This window comes from Manis pentadactyla, chromosome 9 (genome assembly GCF_030020395.1).
Source record: "Manis pentadactyla isolate mManPen7 chromosome 9, mManPen7.hap1, whole genome shotgun sequence".
Taxonomy (NCBI): Eukaryota; Metazoa; Chordata; class Mammalia; order Pholidota; family Manidae; genus Manis; species Manis pentadactyla.
The window spans coordinates 73894064-73918880 of NC_080027.1; the positions used below are offsets into that span (position 1 = coordinate 73894064).

Genomic DNA, 24817 nt, shown 5'->3' on the forward strand with positions numbered 1-24817 from the left:
AAGCCCCTCACACATGGTCTCATTGGCAGGATTCTTCTGCAGCGCAGGCCCCTGCCCACTCGCCCATGTCAGCCACATTGGCTATTGCACTTACCGCTGATGAGAAGCAGAGTAGAGGGTTGCCTCTGTCGCTGTGTTTGGGGCTAGGAGGGTCAGTCAGTGCCTGGGGGCCACAGCCACTCAGGGTGGCCTTCCTTTCCTCCCTCTGGCTCATGGCCACGTTCTGAACCCACGAGCAGCCACTGCTGGCCTTTCGCCATCATTTACAGGAGGGGCTGGGAACTGAGAAATGAAGATAGCTTTGTTCATCCTGCTGAAGCCCACAGCCCCTTGAGTAACTGCTCTGCCCTTTACTCCCGGGCATCCATCATGGGCGCTCTGGCTGCTGCTTATTGCTAACAGCCCAGAGGATTTGGAACAACTTGGTTTTCTGTAGTTTGTAGTATCAAAGCCTGACATGTTTTCATCTGTTTTCCCACTAAACTTTCATTAGATACGTTTTTGCCTACTATACACTTCTCCCCTCCCTGAGTGTGGTCCCTCTTCGGTGGAAGGTCAGTGGCTTAGGGTGACTCACGCAGTCCCTCTACAGAGAACCTGGGGCTGCCCTGCTGTCTGTGGATCCTGCAGTCTGGGTTGGGATAGAGTGTACAGATTTCATGTTGCTGCCTGACAGAGGTGGGAGCCCATCTTAAGTTTATTCATCTGTCCTTATTTCACCCACCAGAGCCAAATATCCTGACCAGCGATCTGGGATTTCTTTTGGCCTAGGTACTAACCTAGTGGGTCTTGAGCAAGTCCTGCACACCTGTGGATACCATGCTCTCACCTTTAGAATGACCAGATGTAAACTGAGCCTTCAGGTTCTTGTGGCTCTGAATGTTTGGAATTCAAGCACAAAACAATTTAGCCTGCATACAGGAAGTGAAGTCAGGCTAGCCTAGTTTGTTGGAATGTTAAGGTGCAGCACAACTGTAAATAAAGAAGGAAGAGAAGACCAGTGGTCTAACAGCCACTGGATGAAGCTCCTTTGAACACAGCTGAGGACTTGCCTGCCTCTTCTAAGCTGAGTCATTGGCAGCTAAGGGTGTGCGGCCAGGACCCTAACCAATGTGCTGGGGGGCTGTGGGCTCCCTGGGTACCCATGTCAGGCTCCCCTGCTGCTTTTCCGTCTCTGTGGGAAATGTGGACACACACCCCTTTCCACTCCCTTCCAGGTGGAAAGAGAAGGCCAGGATCCTGAGGCCTCCTACACTTCTCAGGGGAAAGGAAGGGAGCCCCAATCCTGGGCCACTGTTTGATATTTCCCCTGTTATGTCTTCCTCTGGTGAGGATATGTCTAGAAAAGCAGGAGGCCCATTGGAACAACAATAACAGCTACCACATGTGGGCATCCTCTGAAGTGCTTATAGCACTGTGCTCGAAACAGTTGTTAAATAGTGTCTGTTCTTCATAATACAACTGGGAGTAGATTATGAGCCCCGTGTTTTCAGATGAGGAACGGGGGGCCCAGAGGAGCTAAGTGGCCTACCCAACCTTACTCGTAAGGGATTCAAACCTGGCCCCTGGCTCCCAGCCCCAGCTCTTCTCCAGCTGCCTCCTAAGAAGGACCCATTCTCTTTGCAAACAGAGCAAGGAGGCATGTGGGAAGTGTCCACATAACTGTTGGAGGTTCCCACGGCCTCCTGAACTTCCCCAGAGGGTTTTTTTTCCCCCCGTTTTTAAAACTGCTAAATTACACATAACATGCAATTTACCATTTTAACTATTCTGGAGTGTACAATTCAGCAACATTAATGACATCCACAATGTTGTGCAACCATCACTGCTCTGTCTGGAAATCTTTCATTACCTGGAGGCTTTGACTATCCCTTTCTTTGATGTTTGCACTTAAATCATTACTAGGATCCCTATGAAGTACCCATGATGGTTCCCCTCGACTATCCTGTCCCCTCTCTCACTCTGGTCCAGTGGCCGGTAGAGGCCAACTTAAAAGTAATCTTTCAGCAGCTGGTTCTGTAATTTTACTAGCAGGGCATCGTTGAGCCAGCAAGAAGCCGGGCTCTCCTGTCTGAGACCAGGGACGTGGTGGGTAGGCCTGCCCTTCTTAACCTGACCGCTATGTCAGGAGGGATTCCAGGACCTGCCACAGTGGAAACAGCACAGGACTGTTTTATCTTTGTAGGAATTCTGCTGACCAATGAGCTGACAGTTCCTCACAAGGGCCTAGTTTTCTCTTGATCAGTTTAAACATCATTCTCTATATCTCGCTGTCATCAGTCACTTGTTTTGGCCTTGTACAGAATGCGGTCGTGACAACAACATGTGCTTTTGCATCCAAGCTATTTCCATATCCCAGAAGATGGCCCTTGGCTGGACCGCGGTAGAACAAACTCTATTAAATGAAAAAACTTGTATTACATTCCCAGCCCACATAAGAAGAGAATTGTTCTTAGCATTTTTTATTTCAAGGATGACTGTTTGAAGGTAGTGTTTGTGTGTTTGGGGTGAAGTGTGCTTCCCAAGGGACTTGGAGGAAGGATTGGACTTTAGGGGGTGGACAGCAAAAGGCAGTTGCCCTATAGAAAGTGACTATAATAGTCCTAGGATGGCCCAGTGTTCATGAAAATCCTTCTTCATGTACCCGCCATTGCCTGGAGTTCCATCAGTAATGCCTTACGAATTGATTCCAGGGACTCCTGGGTGTAGATGAAGAACTGCAGTGGAGGAGGACTGGGAAGAGAGGAGTTTCATTTACTTGCCACACACTAGGCACTGTGCTAAGCTGCTTTATACGTCTTGTTTCATTTCAACCTTACAGCCCAGTAGGAATGTATTTGCTGTGATGTGGACTTTGTTATTCCATTTTGACAGTGGACTTAGACTCAGAGAGGGCCAGGGGTCTACCTAAAGTCCCACAACTGGCAAGTGCCCGCACTGAGAGTGAGCCCACTCTTTCTCTTGGGCTGCTCTGCTTTCAAGTAGGATGGAGAGGACCCAGGCAGCTTTAGGGATGGGTCTCAAAGGACCCCACAGAGAAGGGAAGAATGAAGACACTAAACAGGGTAGTTCATTCAGGCTTTGGGGGCTGAGCTCAGATTCCTAAGCAAAGCTGTTGAGAAGGAAAAAATAAGTAAGGGTAGCCCTGAGCCAGGGCTTCTGAGTGAGAACCAGCAGAAAACCCAACTGGTCACACAGGCAGCTATGCTGTATTCTTATACACATGCCACCTTACATAACATTTGCATTTACTACAGCAGCATTAGACATGCCACAGCTTATGGAGGGGAGAGCCCACATTTTGAAATCACACAGGCATGGGTTTGAACCCTGACTTTGCTGGTTACTAGCTGTGTGACCTTAGACAAGTCACTTACCCTTTCCATTATCTAACATGTAGATCGTGATTCCTGTTGTGATGGACTGTTGTAAGGGCAAAATGAGGTAAGGATGGCCAAGCCTCATGTGAGGTCAGGGCCACAGCCCTTAGAGGCCGGTGCAGGGCTGGTGGTGGTTGTGGTTTCTGAGTCTGTGGAGAGTCTGTCCTCTGAGCAGCCCCTCTACCTTCTGCATCCACAGTGCTGCAGGGCGTGGACAATTCGCTGGTGGGCCTGCACAACCAGAGCTTTGCCCGGGTCATGGAGCAGCGTCTGGCCCAGCTGTTCATGATGTCTCAGCAACAAGGCCGGCGCTTTAAACGGGCCACCACCCTGGGAAGCTACACCGTGCAGGTGGGTGTGCACAAAGCTGCTGGGGTCATCTAGTAAGCGTGCAGGACTAGGGAAATCACACTGTGTGCAGCGGAGCACCTACACCGCAAACTGAGCAAATCGTTTAATAACACGGCTCTTGGGTTTGGAGAGTTGGTGGTCCTAACCATCAAAATCATGAAAGAGAGTGAGTTAGTTACTCCTCTGACTGTCTCACCACTAGATTGTAAGGAAAGGAGGTCTTGGAACAAATTCTGCACATGTACACATAGTTATCAAAGTTATTAGTAAGCAGGCACAGACTACTCTCCAACCTGTTCTGTAGGCTGGACAAAGTTCCAACTCTCAGGGCTTCAGGCTGCTGTCCTCACTACTGTGAACAGAAGACACATCCAATTTAATATTCCAGGTGCAGGATTCTGTTATCCTTATTTAGTCAGTTTCAAAGAACAGAGCCCTCCAAGTTTATAATGGACATACAACCATGTAGGGACTTAGACTAGGGAGCTATAGAGACACTACTGGTCTGCTACCCGAATCTCCTTACCATTTCAATGAATGCTAGTGGACTTCAACAGCCTCCTCTGAATCGTTATTGAAGGGCTGCTCATGACATGCCAAAATCCACTTTATTGGCACCATGGCTAGCCCACAGTGCCTAGGAATTAACCAGTGGTGGGAGTATAAACACCACAGCTCTCTTGCTTCTTGGCTAGGATGATTCTAAAATGTATGTGGGAACTGGCTCAATAAGGCACCTCTTGTTAGCTCTCTTCCCACCCCTGTCCTCCCCCTCGTATCATTTTCTTACACCTCCACAATCAACCACAAGCACTCAACTTTTCTCAGAGATGGCTTCAGAAGGAACCCAGCAGAAATGATAGCCATCCCCAAGGTAGAGGCTCCAAGCCTCTCTAGATTCTTTAACCCACTATGCAAGAGTGGGAGTGTCTACAGCATATTCTAGACAATCCACACATCTTAATACCACTAATTCCACCAAATGAGAACCCATTTCTAACATTTGTTATGCTAATTAACAAAGCTCTGTAGAGCAAGGTATCAAATTCTGAAGTGCTCCTTGTAACTGCCCTGTAGAGTATGGGCTGCCTAATGGAATCTAGCCAACTGGCCAGAGGGTGTGCTCTCCCGACTGGTAATTGGCCACGTCTAGAGTGCAGCCTAACCCAAACACACATGCATGGTAGCACAGTTCATGAGGAAGCATTTTAAAGGAAATTATAGACATTACCACAGTCTGTCTGCAGGTCATGTTCCCAGGCAATCTGGAAAGTACAAGCAACCCATTTTCTGGAATGTGCTTCCCTGCCTGAGTCAACAACATGCCCTGAGGGAGACTCTAGGTCTCCAGTCACAGTTGGCCAAGTTGGCTGCTGTTTTGGTTCTAAAAGTCTTTGGTCAGTGACAACCAGATAAAGTAATGGTTAATTTCATGTGCCAGGCTTGTGGTTTGCCCTCTGTGGGGTCCATGTGAGCCTTACAATTCGCACTTCTCCAAATAAGAGAAGGAAGTCACTGGGACTCACACAGTGGGATTTGCCTCAGCTGAAGTGGGAGAAAGAGCCGCCCTATAATCCTAGTGTTATTTTTAAGCCTGAGAGTCCTGGCACTTTCTCTGTGTCTAAAAGAGCCCAGTGAGATGTTCTTCCCTTGTTCCTGCTGAGTGCCCAGTGCTCTCGGCCCCAGCAGCTGCCTGGAATGTCTTGAGTGAAGTGAGTAGGGGTTCATTTCTGCAAATCCCTAATTTACAGAGGCTGTAACTCATGACCCTTGGAGAAATCTTCATAAGAAAAGTTTGCTATTAAATTGAAACTGAGTGAAGTTATTAGATATGTGAATTCTCATTCACCTTCTACTTGGTTGTACTAACTCTCCCCACCTCCTCTCCCACAAGGGACAAGAATAACATGCCAAAGTTTCCCAGATAAAATTCACTCTACATGGCTTACATCATCCTTCCACCCAGAATCATTTCTTCTGGGCTCAGATAATTTTAAAAGATGAGACTCTGTCATGAATATGGAGATTTAGATGTCTAGAACTTAAAGATAATTCTCTAGTGGATATATTTGAAAAATTGAGTCCAAAAAAGACATACATATGACCAGTGAACATTTTTAAATGTTTAACTCTATTTGTCATCACACTAATGTAAGTTTTAACTACCACAAGATGCCAGTTTCACCTACAAAAGATTGGTAAAATGGTACTACCCAGTATTGATGTGGATGTAGTGAAATGGGCACTTTCAAACACAGTAAATGGGTGTGACCTTCTGGAGGGCAAGTGAGCGATTTAGACAGACCTTTTAGATCGTCACAAACTTAACTCCTAGAAATTCATTTTGAGGAGACAAAGGTAAACACAAAGATGAAAGGGTAAGAGCAGTGGTTCTCAGTGTCCAGAAAATGGTCCTATAAGGTGCCCTGAAGCAAAGGGGCTCTCTGGCCAAATCAGTTTGGGCAGGCTGCATCCTGTAGCCTGCACTTGAAGATTCCCAAGGTATATAGGCATACCAAAGACTTTAAAAGGAACTGCAGCAAAGAAATCTCGTTAATATTGTTCAACATACTGGTTTCTAAGTTTAATGCCAGTAAGACCCTTGTTTTTAGTAATGTTTACATTTCCCTTAGACTTTATCATGAACTTTTTCAAACCCCAGGAAAATTGAAAAAACTGTATCATGAACACCCATCTACTCACCACCTAGGTTCAGCAGTTAACAGTGCACTATGTTACTGTTATCATTTTCATACCATAGATCAGTTTAGACTGTTCTAGAACTTAATAAAATGGAATCCTACAGTATACTCTCTTTTATATAAACCTTTTTTGAGTCAATGTAGTGTTCTTGAGATTCATCCTTGTTGTGATATTCAGTAGTTTATTCCTTTTTATTGCTGAGTAATATTTCCTTTCTGAATATACTAGCTTGTTTATCTACTCTTTTGTTGATGGACATTTGGGCTTTTTCCAGTTTTTAGCTATTATCAACAAAATTGCTATGAACATTCTTCTCCTAGTGTTTCTATGGCAATATGCTTTCATTTCTCTTGGGTATGTAGGAATAGAACTGCTGGTTCATAGGGTTGGTGTATGTTAGTTCTATAAGATAGTGCCAAACTTTTTTCCAAAGTATACCATTTTACACACCCACTGACAAAATGTGGAGTTCTAGTTACTTCATATCCTCATTAACACTTGGTGTTGTCAGCCCTTCTGGTGGGCAGTAGTGGTATCTCATGGTTTTAATTTGATTTCCTGAGCACCATTGACTCGCAAAGAATGGCCTTGACCCTGCATCAGTTGTACTTGCAGTTGTACTTCTGCAAGCTGACCGTAAGGGGCTAGTCTTTCCACTCATTATTTTTAATGCCATTAAGTATTTGAAGAATTTGAAATTAGAAATCTTGTTTGAGAATAACCTAACATGCCCTGAATTAATGTGGAGGCCTATTTTCAAATGAGGCCAGAGTTCTCTGGAGACTAAGACATCACCATTTAAGCATTTTCTTCTGCAGTCTCAAACATCTTTCCAGATGTTCACATGTTCATTTTTCTCTTCCCTGCCTCCCCTTCCAGGGGACATTTTTTATATGCTTAATTGGCTATTCAGATATCTTCCTTTTGAAGTGTCTGGTTGGATTTTTTTTAAAAACCTATTTCTTATAGGGTTGTAGTAATGTCTAAGTGTAATTGTTATATATAGCATTCATACAAGTGAGTGTAAAAATATATAGAATTTAAAAAAAACTAATAAAAAGAACCCACAACCCAAAGGGTAAGAATATTGTTCTTACCTTACCCCAGAAGCCTTTTATGTTTCTTCTTTGATTCTACATACTCCCTTCCTTTCTCTCAGAGTTTGTGTGTGTCTGAGTTTCTGTATAGATTTTAACCATCCATGTGCATATCCCTAAACAACACATCATTTGGTTTTGCCTGTTTTTGAATTATATATTCTGTGATTTATTTCTTTTGCTCAGTATCAGGCTTTTGTATTCACCCATGTTGATATAAATAGCCATTGTTCACTTATGCTACTTTACAATATTTTATCAGGTGACTATACTATAATTCATTTATCTATTCTACTGTTAATGCCTTTGGAATATTGGGTTTTTTTGCTATTATGAACAATGCCGCTATAAGTATTTTTATATTTCTTTTACTGTTCTATGAAACTTGTAACTGTTATATACATTTTAGAAAATGCTATGCTATACTATACTATCCTATGTCATAATGTTTATCAATTTTTAATTATAATAGTGGAAAGTTGATAATGTTCAAAACTGAAGGGTTAAAGTTTATGAGACATGCATATAGTTGGATATTATGTAGATATTTAAATTTATGTTTTGTGTATTATAATGATGATCAATTGTTAGGTATAACACTGAAGAGTGAGTAACAATTTAAATGTTTAACAATAAAAGATTTGCTAAATAAGTTTATGTGGTGTGTGCTGGAGTGCTATGTAGAAATTAACATTTATGCTTTTGTTATATATGCTGCCCTTTAAGGATACAAGTTTAAAATAGCAATATATGGTATTAGATATAGAGTATGACAAAAATTTTGTAAAATAATAAAAGTTTGTGTAAAATAAAAAAAAGAACAGAAGCAGTACTCCAAAATGGTAATAGTAATTAGCTTGTGGTGGAAGGACTACAGATTGTTTTTATTTCATTTCTTTATGCTTCTCTGAATTTTCAGATTTTCTGTAGTGAATATGTATAACTTTGACAGTAAGGAAAAGCAACCAAGGTTATTTTAGAAAAAGAACTTTGAGTCTCCAAGTGCTGCTTTTATCAGAGATCTTTTGAATTGCAGACATGTAAGTTCATTTTTTTCCTCTCTGGCAATTGCAAGAATTTGAAATTAGAAATCTTGTTTGAGAATAACCTAACATGCCCTGAATTAATGTGGAGGCCTATTTTCAAATGAGGCCAGAGTTCTCTGGAGACTAAGACATCACCATTTAAGCATTTTCTTCTGCAGTCTCAAACATCTTTCCAGATGTTCACATGTTCATTTTTCTCTTCCCTGCCTCCCCTTCCAGTGATAGCAGGGCTTTTTGAGGTGTTGGTGATAGGGAGGTACACGAAGGTAGATGTCTAAATGTTCGTGTGGGTCCCCTTAGCCATGAAAGTCTTGGGCAGTCAGGAGAGAGCTTACGAATAGCCCAGGTGGTTGCAGGGTCGATGCCAGATGCTCTAAACATGGCCTCTTCTTCTTCTGAAAGATGGTGAAGATGCAGCGGGTGCCGGGACCCAAGGACCCAGCGGAACTGACTTACTACACCCTGTACAACGGGAAGCCTTTGCTTGGGACTGCAGCTGCCAAGATCCTGAGCACCATTGACTCGCAAAGAATGGCCTTGACCCTGCATCATGTTGTACTTCTGCAAGCTGACCGTAAGGGGCTAGTCTTTCCACTCATTATTTTTAATGCCATTAAGTATTTTCTGCAAATCAAAGTGATTCCCCAAACCCATGCTAATGGACCCAGAGCTAAACATATTTCCATTCTAGCAAGTTCTTAAATCAACCTGCTGTTTTGTGTTGTTTGAAGCAATAGGTTTTGAGTAAGGGAAATGTTTTGGATATTAGGATGATGATAATCATTTTCTTTGCCCCAAATCCTACTTACTCTTCTTCCTCAGTATAATCAAGTGAACAGCTAGAAAAATCACCATAGCTAAGGTACTTGTCTGCTGGGGAATTAAAATAATTTGATTCAGTAAGCATTTATAGAGTCCTACATGAGCTGTGCTCAGTACTGGAGGACAATCGGAAGCAGGCAGGCCTTGGTCCCTGCCTTTAAGGACCAGAGGAGTTAATGCAGATATAAGGAGTATAATGTGGAAAGTGCAGTGGGGAGGCAGTGTGATACAGGGCTCAGCAGCAAGACCATTTGCTCTGCAGGGCATCCAGAAGAATGAACAGAGAAAGGATATTAAAAATAATAGCTGCTTCTTTGAATACCCTTCCCCATGGCAGCAGCTATGCTTGTTGCTCTACATTGATTCTCACCTTCTCTTCTTATTGGGGGAACTTTATTCAGCTCCAAATTGCGAGTGAGGAAACCTGGGTTCAGAAAAGTTAATTAACTTTCTCAGCATCACAGAACTAGTACTTAGATTGCCAGGGTATGAATCTGGATCTTCCTGACTTCAAACATGTGCTCTTAACAGTATTACATTCTAAGATACCATGCAGAGGGAGAGGAGGGGTGTATGTTCCAGAAAGAGGGAGCAACATGAGCAGAAGGGAGGTGATAACTGCCGGGCGTGCTTGAAAAATAAGGGGTTCAGATTGCCTAGAGCTCAGAAACAGGAGGAGGAGTTGATGGAGTTGGAAAGGTGTATTGTTGGGAAGACCCAGGCCTCCGATGGCAGAGGAAGGAGACTGTACGTGCTGTCACTGGCTGTAGGGAGCTATTGAAGATTTCTGTGCAGGGGAGTAGTAATGTCACTGAAACTACCCATTGTTAAGGAGGTTAATCCATCCGCAGTGTCCAGGATGAGAGGAGGCTCTGTGGTGACCCAGGCACTGGGGACCCAAACCAGGTCTATAAAGAAACTGAGGGTAAGGGGGAGGTGATGCAGGTGAGAGATGGTGTGGTAGCAGTTTCTGTGGGGCAGCACGCTGCACACCCAGGGCACCGTGGTCAGCTCCCTTGATTTCCTGGTTGGTGACCACACTTCCTATGAGTATGACTCCTGGCTCCTGCCTTTCCTGTCCTTCATCTGGAGTGAGTGTGGCTTCTGGGTGACAGCCCAGCCCCATGTTGTCATGCCATCGCTTCTGCTCAGCCAGCACGTTCTCACAGAGACGCTTTGCTGGGAATGATGGTCACCGTCTGTAATCTTGTCTTAGAAATGATGTTTTTAACCCAGATTCTCCTCCTTTGTGCCCCTCACCTGCCCTCCCATGGGCCGTGTCCCCCTCTGTCAGGCCAGCTACTTGCTTCACGGATTTTGCTGCGTCCTTGCATGTGGGTTCCCAGGGTTCCATCTGCAGCTCTTTCTCCTGCTCCCCAGGTAAAGCATAAATGACAGAGGACGGGGATGGGGGGAACCACTGCAGATGCCCAGAGCACAGGTGAAGGGGTGAGGGGCAGAGACCCAGAAAAGGGATGGATCCAGGATGTTTTTGGAGACAGAGCTGATGGGGCATGATAATGGATTTTGTGCATGGCAGGAGGAAGGAAGGGTCGGAGGAACTGCGGGTGACTCCTAGGTGCTTGAGTACTGCTTGTGGTGCTATTTGTTGAGATGCAGAAGGTTCAAGAGAGAAAGAGGCTCGTTGAGGGTGGAGTGAGAATGGGGGAGATGCATTGAGGGCTGGCTTTAGACAAGTTGGGCTCAAGATGTCTGTTAGACATTCACATAGAGCTCAGAAGATAGAACCTTGGGAATCATCCACCCAGGTGCCATTTAGAGCGAAGGGAGCTGGTGAAGTGAATCGGGTTAGCTGTGAGCGTAGCTGGGGAGTCCACATTAGGGAGGAGTGAGAGCAGCGAAGGGCACTGAAAAGGGGGCAGCTGCAGAGATGCAAGGAAACCCAGGAGAGGGTGGGGTCCCAAAATAATCCGAGGAAGTGAATGTGCTGGAAAGGAGTGAGCTACAGGGTCAACTTCTATTCTTGTGAGATGGAGCAGGATAGGGCAGAGATTAACTGGGTTTGGTAAAATGGAGGTTTTTGCTGACATTGGCAGGAGTGGTTTCCAGAGGGTGGTGGGGACCACTGGGCTGGAGGGGACTGAGGAGAGGATGGGGGTGGGGAAGCAGTGACAGCAAAGGGGAGAGGGTGAATGTGTGGTTGCTGGCGGGGTGCATGGGAGATAAGGGGGTCCGTTTGAGTATTGATGGGTTACTGTAATGGTGAGGGAGAAATTGATTCTGCAGAAAAGCTGGATGAAGACTGTAGGAGTGAATTCCTTACATGGATGAGGGCATGGCACTGGTGGGGAGGTCCTACTCTGTGAGGAGCAGGGACAGGTCTCCTTTTGTACTGGCAGAGAAAGCAGACTGTGGATCTGTGGGTGCTGGTCCAGTGGTACATGTGGCCCTGGAAGCCTGAGTTTTCTGTGGTAGTTCTGCTTTCTTGGGGCATAATGAAGTCAAGTGGGCAGCTGAGGTAGAGATCGTGTGTGGGTTTTTGAGCAGGGGTGCAGTAGTATACACACTGAGAATCTGCAAGCACCAGAGAAATACTGTAAGATTGGCAGGGCTTCTCCACGCCTTGATCTTCAAGGCAACTTCCAAATCTCTTCTATTCTTTCAAACTCCCAGATGCTTTGAAGCTGCACCCTCCTCACTCACCTCTGGACTCCCAGCTGATCCCCATCATCCACTGGAGCTTTTTACCTGGCTCATTGTCTCTTCCTCTCCTTGCTTCTCCTGTCCCAGTCCATCCGCTACTTTGACCTATCAGTTCTGTGTCCTCCTCACTTCTCCTCCAGGCCTCAGGCACTTGGAAAGAGGCAGAAAGGGGAGTGCTGGCTTCATTATATAGAGCAAGAGGTGAGTGGATCAGGAGAAGAGGTTGAGGCTAAGGGGACTTTGTGCCTGGTTACTGATGGGCCACAGTGGAAGGTTTGAGAGCATGGGCAGGAGAGAGAGGTCGCCTCACCTTGGAAGATGCAGAGAGCCTTTTGGAAATGAGAGGCTAGGGATCATCTGGGGATGACCCGGAAGCTTGACTGTGACCCAGAGGGGTTCCAAACCCTCTTCTGTCTGGCTCCAAAGCTGCTGTCCTCCACTCTTACTTCTTTCGTTTCCTTCAAATCCACTTGATCTTCTTTAATAACTCACAAATCTGTTTCCTTTTCTCCATTTCATCATCTCCTCTTGGACTTTGCAGGTTCTTCCCAAATGATTCAACCTCAGTCACTTGGCCATTAATGTACCATCCATACTATAAGTAGAGTCATTATCATAGCACATGGATTCTGACCCTACATTGACTCCATTTAAGTAAGTATTTGATGGCACTCTGTCATTCACAGAATAAAATCCAAACTCCTCCAAATGGGTCTTCCAAGCCCTTCACAACAGGTGCTCAGCAAGCATACAGGTCCCTACACTTCCTTGTCTCTGGTACTTGTCCAACCAGCTGCTTTTCTCTCCTTCATACCTAGCACTTCAGTGTCCTCTGAAGCCTTCTCTCACCCCTGAAGGATAGCCCCCCAATCTCCTTTAGTTCTGTTGCCTGTAACACAAACAAGGTGTGTTTTCTCTCTCTCTCCCTCATTAGCTCTTTAAAAACAGGTACCACATCACATTCATTTTTTAATATCCAGCCCCAGCTACTGCCTGCCTCTACTGTTGTGAAGGCAAAGGACTGACCTTTGCTAAATGCCTCTGCCAGGCTGTGCGTGGTTGGAAGACACTGTAGGAGAGCAGTGGAGAACACAGCCTTTGCAATAAGGCAGACCTGGGTTCACGTGCCTCCTCTTCCACTTTCTAGCTATGAGGCTCAGAGACAAATGAAAGACCCTCACTGGCCTTCATGTTCCTCATCTGTAAAATGGTAATATAAAATATACTGAGCTTGTAGAGTTACTTGGAGGATTAAACAAGATAATTTTTGCATGTAAAGGGCTTAGTACACTCCTGGGGCACTTACTAAGTATCTATTAAATGGGCTGAATGCCTCATTTATCTGTAAAATAGAAGGACTAAAGGAGAGGGGGAATGAAGGAGGAAAGGTGACGTGAAGGTTAAGAAACTGTATAATCCAGAGAAGAGGGTGTGAGTAATGAACTAGGAAGGGATTGGAGAGGGGGAGAATTTTTAGAAGGAGGAAGGTAATGTATTCAGTTTGGGCCATGTTGAGTTTAAGCTGATGAGATGTCAGGGTGTGTGGATGGGATATTGAGTCTGAGGTTAGGAGGCTTGCTGGGAATGAAGCCTGTTTCTCCGGAGAGAGGTTCAGGTTAATGATATATGTGAGGACATTGTAGATACAGGTTAGAATTGAAATCCCAGAGGAAATTCAAGTGCCTGGGGAGGAGGTGTAGCCAGAGGACAGACCCTGGGAAGTACCTTCTGCCCAGGATCAAATAAGGAGGAAGCTAAGACCAATGAAGAAGAGAAGAGTCCCATTTTCTCCAAGTAGTTTTGAAAACAGCCTGCAGCATGACTCTAAGGTCAGCACTTTGAATAGTCACAGTGTTGAGTGGACACCTTGCCTCTCTGAATGGAGAATGTTAGCAGTCTGTGTGTTCCAGTGCCTCTAACTCACTAGGTCTAGGGCCAGTGTGCATCATCCCAGAGTGGAGTGTGTGCTGCCTGGCTCACATCCCTCTGGGTAATGCGGCAGCAGCGACTTCTAAGAAAGCGGCTGGATTTCCAGCAGAGGCTTTCATCTGCCCCATTTGCAGGATCTGCAGTGAGAGGCCCTTCAGAGTGGTTACCCAGCTGATGGAGTAGGGAGAATGCTCTCCCCCAGAAGCAGGAATTGATTTACCTTCCATGGCCATCAGACATTTATCTAAAAAAAACGTCACTTAAAGAAAGTGATAGACTGACCCTTTCGTGAAGGGAACTCATGCTCATTCATTCCTTCAACAAATATTTTTGAGCACCTATTATGTGCTGGCACTGTTATAGGCATGGGAGATACAGCAGTGAAATGAAGCAGACAAAACGCTTGCCCTTGTGGAGCTTTTGTTTCTGAGTGGGCAGATCGAATAATAAAATTAGTAAGTTAGATGCTAATAAGTACAATTGAGAAAAATTAGGCAGGGAAGGGCTGGGATTTTGAGGACATAGTGGTTGCAATTTTAAATTGTTGGGGGGTCAAGGAGAGGATCACTAAAGAAGTAACCTCTGAGTGACTGCCTTTGGCTATCTGGGGACAAGGTTCCAGGCAGAGCGGGGAGGGTTTGAGACCCAGTGAGGAGGCCATTGATGGAGGAGAGTAGCAGCAATGAAGTCAGAGGTGCAGGTGAGGACCCTTGATCACTAGAGCCCCACAGGCCACACCCCGAATGGGATGACAGCCGGGGGAGTGAGTATCTGCACAGGAGAGTGACTGGGACTGAGCACTCACCAGCTGCTGGGCCCTGGGCTAGGCCCTCCATTGCATCCACTCACACCAGTCATGAACTCTGGTGTTTTGACAGCCACAAAAATGAGCTAGAGACATTTTTGAGTTGTTTCTTTCCCCTTTCAACATTTGCTCCACATGAGAATAATTTATTCTTAGTTTAGATTATATGGATCTTTTGACTTCATTCCTGCTGATAAATATTTGTGTATGTGCACACACACGTATACACTTCCATTCATGTGTGTTAACTCAGAGCTGACTTAAACTGTGTACTTCAAAGAAATTACTTTTCATAGACGTGTCTAACCTCTCTGGGGCTCAGTTTCCTCATCTGCAATTGGGGATAAGAATAGCCAAGAGCCTGACACAGTGCCTGACCCACAGGAGAAGCTCAGAATATGTCTCCTTTTTCTATCCTTCCTCCACAGGAATTCTTGCAAACTGAATAGCCATTCATGCTTTTCACCTCTCCACATGACTTTGTAGTTTTAGATCATTATGCTAACGAATATATTGGGTTTGGATGACTTCAGCTGACCTAACCTACTATCTCTTTGACTGTTTTATGAATTTATTAATGTACATAAGATAAATCTATTCCACTTAAATAGAGGTGAAAGGATTTTACATACTGCACCAAGAAGGAACATACATGTCCACCAAAACAATAAAGTTGAGTAAAAGCAGGAGCAGGATACATGTAAATATTTCATTCTTGCCAATGAAAATATATATATATAGGGTATTCGTTCTGATACACTATACATTTTTCTTTATCAGGATAGAATAGCAGAGCCAAAAAGAGGCATGTTGATATTTTTCACAGAAGCTCTAACCTTTAAAAAATGTTAATGGCATAAAACTTATATATAAACACTGAATTACTAAAAGCAGAAGCAATTAAATATTTAATGTCAACAGAAGCACATTACCTAAAGAGCTGTTTTCAGAAGTTAACAATGTGATGAATCACCAATTGATAAAAACCATGAAAAGAAGTTCTTTTGTACTAATAGCACTCCAGACCCAAGTGCTGCCTGATGAGAGGCAAATCTTGGCTAGTGAGGTACCAGTTGAAGTCTGGGAGCTGATGAAGTCACAGAGAAAAACCAGCCAGCTCCTTGGATAGGCCTTCATCACATGGTACTTACCAGAGGGTTCTGTATATTCCAGAGTCTGGTCTTAGCTCTGTGGGTCTAGTAGCCCCCAGAGTTCAGCAAGATCAGGTGGACCAATTTATACTAACCAGATGTATAAGAGATTTGTATATAAACCAGATTGGTAGTATGTTAATTAAAAATATGGACTAGAGCTACCAAGAGATGGAACTCCTCTCTTAACTGGCTGTCACTCTATGCTGTATGAAAACCTGTATGGAGAGGAGCCAAATGGTGATGGTCATAATGGTAGTTCATTTATACATTGACTCAACTTTTAATGGAGCATCTACTACATGCAAAGGCCCTGTCCTAGGCCCTGGGAATGCAACAGTGAACAAGAGACCAAAAACCTCACTGCTCCCTTGGAGTGTAGTGCTCATGGAGGGGCAGGGGTAGCTGATGATGAGCAAATACATATGTATCATGTCAGATGGAGACATGTGCTGTAGAGCCTTACCATTCCAAGTGCAGCCTGGGGCACTGCTGCATGGGCACCATCTGGGTGCTTATTCAGCAGAATCTTAGGGCCCACCCCAACCCACAGAATCAGAATCTACATTTGAACAAGATTCTCAGGTGATTTATGTGTACATTAAAGTTTGAGAAGCACTGCTTTGGAAAAAATTAAGTAAGATGTGGGAGATGGAGAGTGCTGGCACAGGGCTTATTATTTTATAGAGCCCAGGAGAGGCCTCACAGATATGTTGACATTTGTTCAGAGCCCTGAAGAAAGTGAGGGAAGGAGTTGTGTAGGTATCTCGATGAAGAGCATTCAAGGTGGAGGAAAAAGCTGGTGCAAAGGCCCTGAGACAGGAGTGTGTCCAGCATGTTTGGGGAACAGTAGGAGGCTGGTAGGCTGGAGCGAAGTGAATTAAGGGAAGAGAGTGTGCTCTGAGGCCTGAGAAGCAATCAGGGTTGCAGGATGGGCAGATCACTTAGGGTCGTCAGTAAATGATAAGGACTCTGGCTCCTACTCTGAGTGGGTAGGAGCCTCTGTAGGGTTTCAAGCAGAGAACTGTTGTGGTCTGAATTTTTAAAGGATCACTGCAGCTACTGCAGCTGCTGTGTGGCAAGTAAACCATAGGAGACAAGGGACAAGGCAGGAGACCTTTGCAATAATTCAGGTGAGAGATGTTGGTCGTTTATACCCCAGTGGGAGCAGCAGTGATGGAAAGAAGTGAACATTTTCTGGATTTATTTTGATAGGATGTTGAATGGGAGTAAAAGAGAAGAGTCTACATTGACGGTAAAGTTACTGGCCTGAGCAACTGGAAGGAAGGAATTGCAATTTACTGAAGTAGAGAATATTACAAGAAGAACAGGTTTTGAGGGGAAACTGAGAGTTAACACATTCTGAGGGGAGACTGAGAAATCCAGACATATTAAATCTGAGATATCTTTTAAATATCTGATTGGAGATTTGGCAATTGGATATAGGAATCTGGAATTCACAGTAGTGGTCCAGGTTGAAGATATGTAAATGGATATCATCAGTGCAGATGATTTATTTAAAGTCATGAGTCTTGGAGATCAACTACTGAGTGGGAGAGAAGAGAACGTGGGTAGTGAGTGTTAACAGTCAGTATCACAAACTGGAAGAGCAGTTGCAGCCATCTTGTCCACCAAGCCAGACCTGCCGTTCAGCCAGATTCCCCATGTCTGCCAGTCAGGGCACATCCCCCTGGCATGGAGAACTGCTTGCCTGCCCTTTAGTTCTCTTTTGTCTAGATCTCCTGCAGACCCCACTTCCAGTAACTCTTTCTTCCTACAGACACTTGTTTTGGTTACTGTCTTCTTTACTCCAATTCAAAGGACATATTGGTCCTTTTGATTGGTCTGCAGTGTTTTCCAAGCCAGTGACTGGGGGCATACATCTCACCTAAGGCGGGGGTTTTTTTCTTACATTTTCCTAATCCAGCTTACCAAAAAGTTGTAAGAACTGTACAGTCAACACCCATGTTCTCACCACCTTGATTCCACAATCAGCATTTTACCGTATTTTCATCATCACATATCTGTTCATCTAACCTTCCATCCATCCATTAATCCATCTAATTTTTTCAATGCATTTCAGAGTAAGTTGCAAACATCAGTAGACTTCAACCCTAAACATGTCAGTATGCATATCATTGCCTAGAGTTCAATATTTGTTTATGATGTTTTAGGAAAAATTTCCATACAGTGGGATGTGCAGTTCTTAAGTATACTGTTGGGTGAGTTTTGACAAATGTATATACCTGTGCAACCATGACTCCTACCATGATATAGGTCATGGCCATCACCCCATTGCTCTTTGCAAGTTAATTGATCCTCTGCTCCCCCTGCCCCCATGGGGGAGAAGAATAACACATCCTTCCTTTTGACAATAGCTTTGGTTACTCTCTTCTTCACTCTGGCTCTGGGAACAACCTGGTCCTTTTGATTGGACCAAGGTATTTCCAAACTTCCCCAACCAGCCATTGGGATAGATCCATACTCTCAGATATGTTTTATTTGTGTATCTGATTATTCATGTACCTGACTCCAGCACCACTCTAATCCTCAGATTTCTTCTCTCTTCTTCTCCTTTGGCTCATGGACATCACCAGTGGGGAAGGCTGATACCGATTCATCTTGCTCTTCTTCCTCTTAACAATAGTGAAGACTCACATTTACTGAGCACCTACTAGGGGCTACACCAGTCATACCACACCTACCTTGTCTCTCTGATTCCTCGGAAAGTGATAGCCACATTTCCCAGATGAGGAAACTGGGACTCAGAGACATTGAGAAATTTCCTGAAGGGGAGAAGAACCTTTCTGACCCAAGCCTTCTTAACCATCTCACGACTTGGGGTGGGGGGGATTCCTCTCTGGGTTGCTTTCCCCTTCCCAGTGCTCGTTATCACATGCTTCCCTCCGGCTCTTTCCCACAGCCGTGGTGAAGAATCCTCCCAACAACCTGTGGGTCATCGCCGCAGTGCTGGCACCCATCGCCGTGGTCACGGTCATCATCATCATCATCACTGCTGTGCTCTGCCGGAAGAACAAGAACGACTTCAAGCCTGACACCGTCATGAACCTGCCTCAGCGAGCAAAGGTACCTGGAAGTGGCGAGCAGCAGAGCAGGGGCCCAGGCCTGCGAGGGCTCTGCCTGCCTTTTCTCTTCTGGCTTTTGAGGCCATTGCAGGTATCTTCGGAAATATCCTAACAAGCCCTCATTCTGAAGGAGACCCTTTATTTACTTGGAGTCTTAAAAAATTACAGTAAGATATACATAACATACAGTTTACCATCTTAACCAATGCACAGTTCATGTTGTTAAGTAATTCACATTGTTGTACACCCTTTTGTTTTATAACCAGGACACAATAGCTAATGTTTATCTAATGTTCACTCTTTGCCAAGTGCTTTCCATAGAGCATGAATCCTCTCAGCAGGCATTGGAGGAAGGGTCATTGTTCTACAGATGAGGCACAGAAAACTACGATCTAGTGAGACCTGGAAGGACCTTTAGGGGTCATCTAATCTGACATCCTCCTTTTACAGAGAAGTGACTCCTCCAGGATCACACAGTTAGTAGCAGAACTGATGGAAGAACCAGGTTTCTTGGCTTTTAACACAGGGCCCTTTCGGGCACATCAGACCCGCAAAATGTCCTTCTTCCATTGGCCAGGGCGGCTTATTGTCAAAGGCCGGCCTGATGGGCAAGCTGCAGAGTCTTGGCTGGGTGGCCACCAAACTCCAGTTCAGTGGCTGGACTGAAGCCTGATCAGGAGCCCCACCCACTCGCCAGCTCTGGTACCTGGGTGGGGAACAGACTGAGGAAGTTCCGAAGGCTAATTTTCCAGTCACGTAGCTCTCTTCACGAGTTCCCTGAGAAACTACAATAACCTCTGAGACCCCACGTTTAAAGGATGCCTTGCAACTTGCTGGGCTGTCCTAGGTGTGTCACCTCACTTGCTTATCACACCAGCCCTAGGAGGCAGGTCATAGTCAGGGCAGGCTTATTATATTTTCATTTTACTGTTGAGAAACCTAAAAGAAAGAGAGGCTGTAGGACTTGTCCAAAGTCACATAACTAGCAGATAGGAGCTACTCAGGCCGTATCTGAGTCTTTGGCCTCTTTCTGTATTATGCACCCTCCTGAACCCTGCGATTTGGCAGGTAGAATCCTCTTCTAGCTCTGGACTGCTGAGCTTCGTCCACTGAGCAGGAACAGAATGGTAATGGCATTTCATGCCCTTTGGATGCATTCATAGAGCTTGTCCTTGCTGGGAGTCACGCATGCCTAGTCCTTTCTGGGTGCTCACCTCTTGTGTCAGCAAAATAAATCAAATGACTTTTATTTGTTGCAAAACAGCAGCTTGATGAGACACTGTCTACTGAAGAGCCAAATCCCCCCAAATGTTCTGTTTGTGTTAATACAAAGGCCCCCGCTTCCCAGACGCAGCACAATGTTGGTAATTTCCCAGGTGGTGCCAGATCAAAGCGTTCCCAGTAGGAGTATTTTCATTTCCATCTTAGTTTAGTTACAACCTGAGCCTTTCAGACATAACAGTAATTACCAGATTCTAATCAAAGCTGAGTCCAGGAATGCAAAACATGCCATACTAAGGTATAAATGCCATCCTTATGTTATAGCTTAAGCCAAAATTTTATTAATTTGCTGAGAGGAGTTGAGCAGCGCATGATTTTAGCATAACTTCTGGCTTGAAAGCTGCCCAAAGCTGGAACAGATCAGTGTTTGTGGGTTTCCATGGCCCCTTTTATGTTCCTACGCAGTGCATTGTGCTTGGAGAGATACCTGGCTGATGTTGAACATCAAGCGAATTTATGTTCCATGGGATGACTGAATTCATTTGTGTGTGGTGGTGCTGTTTGTTTTCTTCCTCAATGAGGCTGGGTTCCGCACTTTGATTTCAAAGCCCTTTTATCACTGGAAACCAGCAAGGTGAGACTGCCTCTTTCTTACCGCAGTCCTTCTGCCATTGCCACGCAGGGACACTGCAGTGCTGGAGCGAGGAGAGAGCCGTCTGCCTCACCTCTCAGTGGTGTGTGTGAGCAGAATTCATTTAATGCCAAGGGACGAGGTAGGACGAAAAAGTTAGCCTTCACCACCAAGCCATAGAGCAGGAGAATAGTCTTCTGGTCTCCAGGGACGTCACTGCGTCTTTAGGATGCAGGCTGCAGTGTCCAAGGACCTCCCTGGGGATCCGTGCTGGGACTCAGTGATAGGCGTGACGTGCTAGCAGGATGTGAGTGTGGCTGTCCTGGGAGCTGAGGTCAGGCCATGCACGCCTGAAGCCTTCTTCAGAGACAAGGTAACGCAGACATAATCCTGTTACTGTTGTGGTCAGCTGGGCTTGCTCAGGTACAATGTTGAGAAGGCAAGAGGGCAAGGCGGCATGCCTTTTGTCACCCCTTTTCTTCCCAGTGTACTTCTGTTTACTCTGTCATTAGATGCCTGGCCTTTTCCCAGTTTTTCCCTTCATGTAATTGAAAAGAAAGAACACAGCTGCCTGGACCAGGCAGCCTTAGGCAGGCGTAGTTAGGGCCACATCCACGTGCAGGGTGGAGGCCAGAGGGCCTGCATGGCAGGCATGACCATCTGCTCAGGACAGGTCAGTCACCTCCTAAAGATGTCCAGCTGTCTCCTCTTTCTCACAGACTAGCTGTATGACCTGTACTTCACCTCTCTGTGCCTCAGTTTTCCCATCTGTGAAATCACAATGATAACAGTATTCACTTACAGGTTGTTGGGTAGATCAACTGAGTTATATAAATTGCTTTGAGCTATGCCTGGCACAAAATAAATATTATATACAATTACATATTATTACACATGCTTTCTTCTTAAAAGGTCTGGGTAACTTGTCTACCTTTGAAATTATTGGAGATTATTATAATTTGATAATTTTACAAAACTCTGAAGTAACTATAGATACTTCATGATGTATTAATGGTGCTAGGGATCACTAGTGTGTGTCCAATAGGCAACTAATTAATCTCAGGTGATTTTCAAGTTGAAGGTTGAAAGACCACTACCCTGTCAGTCAGCATAATAAGGGACTAGTCTTGAGTCCTCCACTATTTAGCCGTGTGATCTCGGGCAAGTCACTGACCCTGTCTGAGCTTTTGTTTTCTTATCTGTAAAATGGACACTATGGTGTTTGCCCTGCCTACCTTACGGGGTTGTTGTGAGGATGAAATGAGCTGTCTGTGTTATGCCAGGCTGTAAGTATGGCATATGTGGGGATTGTCATTAACTAATAACAGTGGCTGCCCTGTAAGCTTGTTATTCCTTAATGCTTCTTTTACTGCTCACCCATAGTCATCCCAGTCCCCTTAACTATCCAGAGATAACTTCAACTTAGTGTGAAGGGTGAGGATGCAAACCCAGAGAGAGTGTGAGTGAAGAGAAGAGGGCCACAGCCAGCTTGTCCTCCTCACTAGGTTCTTGGGAAATCTTAGCTGCCATTGGGGACTCCTCACAAACAGACCAGGAGTCTCAGCATGGGAGCCAGGCCACGTGTGGTAGGAGATGCCCAATCAAGATGGCAGGGTGCAGAAGGAAAGGAGAGGCCATGTAGGAATCATCAAGCAGTGGTGAATTGTTCCGGCTCTGGTCATACAGAACGGGGTTCAAATCCTGGTTCCACCACAGTCCAGCTGTATGAGCCTGGGGAAGTTGTTTCAGTTCTCTGACCCTCGGTTTCTTCATCTTTAAAGTGGGAGTTATGATAATGCCCACCTCCTTGAACTATTGTGAGGATGAAATGTCATAATCGATGTCATGTGTTGAGTACTGCCTCACTAATATCAAATGAAACTAAAATGGTGAGCTTCTACAGAGTAGGGGGCTAGTAATTTAAAAAAAATTTTTTTTAATTTTACCAAATGTACATCACAGCAGTTCAACAGTCTCCCTCCCCCTCCGCCGCGCCCCCGCCCACTCCCCTCTACTTTGGTAAACAACAGTCACTTCTCAGTGTCTATGAGTCTAATGTTGTTTTGTTCCTTCTGTTTTGTTTTATCTTTATACTCCACAAATAAGTGAAATCATATGGTATTTCTCTTTATCTGCCTGGCTTATTTCACTGAGCATAATACCCTCTACATCTAATCCACATTGTTGGAAATGGCAGGATTTCTTTTCTTTTTAGGACTGAATAATATTCCATTGTATATATGTACCACATCTTCTTTATCCATTTATAGATGGACACTTAGGTTGCTTCTATATATTGGTTATTGCAAACAGGGCAGTGATAAACATAGGAGTGCATATGTCTTTTTGAATCAGGGATTTTGTTTTCTTCCGGTAAATTCCCAGGAGTGGAATTAGTGGGTCAAATGGTGTTTCTATTTTTAGTTTTTTGAGGAACTTCCATACCACTTTCCACAGCAGTTGCGCCAATCTGCAGTCCCACCAACAGTGTAGGAAGGTTCCTATTTCTCCTCACCCTCGCCAGCATTTATTGTTTCTTGTCTTTTGGTTAGTGGCCATTCAGACTGGTGTGAGGTGGTATATCATTGTGATTTTAATTTGCATTTCCCTGATGATTAGCAATGTGGAGCATCTTTTCATGTGCCTGTTGGCCATTTGCATTTCTTCTTTGAAGTGTCTGTTCAAGTCCTCTGCCCATTTTTTGATATCGTTATTTGTTTTTTTGGATGGTGAGTCATATGATTTCTTTATGAATTTTGGATGTTAGCTCCTTATCAGATGAGTCATTTATGAATATACTGTCCTATACTGTAGGATGTCTTTTTTGTTCTGCCGATGGTGTCCTTTGCTGTACAGACAGTTTTTAGTTTGATGTATTCCCACTTGTTCATTTTTTATTTTGTTCCCCTTGCCTGAGGAGACGTGTTCAGGAAAAAGTTGCTCATATTTATATTCAAGAGATTTTTGCCTATGTTTTCTTCTAAGAGTTTCATGGTTTCATGACTTACATTCAAGTCTTTAATCAATTTTGAGTTTACTTTTGTATATGGAGTTAGACAATGATCCAGTTTCATTCTCTTAAATGTAACCAGTTTTGCCAACACCAGTTGTTGAAGAGGCTTTCTTTTCCCCATTCTATATCCATGGCTCCTTTATCATATATTAATTGGCCATATATGTGTGGGTTTATATCTGGGCTCTCTGTTCTGTTCCATTGATCTATGGGTCTATTGTTATGCCAGTACCAAATTGTTTAGATTACTGTGGCTTTGTAGTACAGCTTGAAGTCAGGGAGTGTAAACCCCCAGCTTTGTTCTTCTTTCTCAGGATTGCTTTGACTATTCAGGGTCTTTTCTGGTTCCATATGAATTTTAGAACTATATGTTCTAGTTCATTGAAGAATGATGTTGGTATTTTGATAGGGATTGCATTTCATCTACAAACTGCTTTGGGCAAAATGGCCATTTTGACAATATTAATTATCCCTATCCATGAGCACAGGATAGATTTCCATTTTTTTGTATATTCTTTAATTTCTCTCATAAGTGTCTTGTAGTTTTCAGAGTACACATCTTTTACCAGCTTAGTTAGGTTTATTCCTAGGTATTTTATTCTTTTTGATGCAGTTATAAACGGAGTTGTTTTCCTGATTTCTCTTTCTGTTACTTCATTGTTAATATGTAGGAATACAACAGATTTCTGTGTATTAATTTTGTATCCTGCAACTTTGCTAAATCCAGTTATTCATTCTAGTAGCTTTTTGGTGGATTCTTTAAGGTTTTCTATGTATAATATCATGTCATCTTCAAATAGTGAGAGTTTAACTTTTTTCTTACCAATTTGGATGCCTTTTATCTCTTTGTGTTTTCTGATTGCTGTAGCTAGGACCTCCAGTACTATGTTGAATAAAAGTAGTGAGAGTGGGCATTCT

General features: G+C 44.2%; 1 protein-coding gene across 2 annotated transcripts in view; it reads left to right on the forward strand.

Moving 5' to 3' along the window:
- The window catches only part of KIAA1549L (KIAA1549 like), a 280028-nt gene that overhangs the window by 178605 nt on the left and 76606 nt on the right, over positions 1–24817 (forward strand). For both annotated transcript variants that reach the window (XM_036891807.2, XM_036891810.2), the window contains exons 9-11: positions 3580–3731; positions 8980–9151; positions 18872–19035. In XM_036891807.2, coding sequence (XP_036747702.2) covers positions 3580–3731; positions 8980–9151; positions 18872–19035 — 488 coding nt within the window. The remainder of the gene's footprint in view (positions 1–3579; positions 3732–8979; positions 9152–18871; positions 19036–24817) is intronic.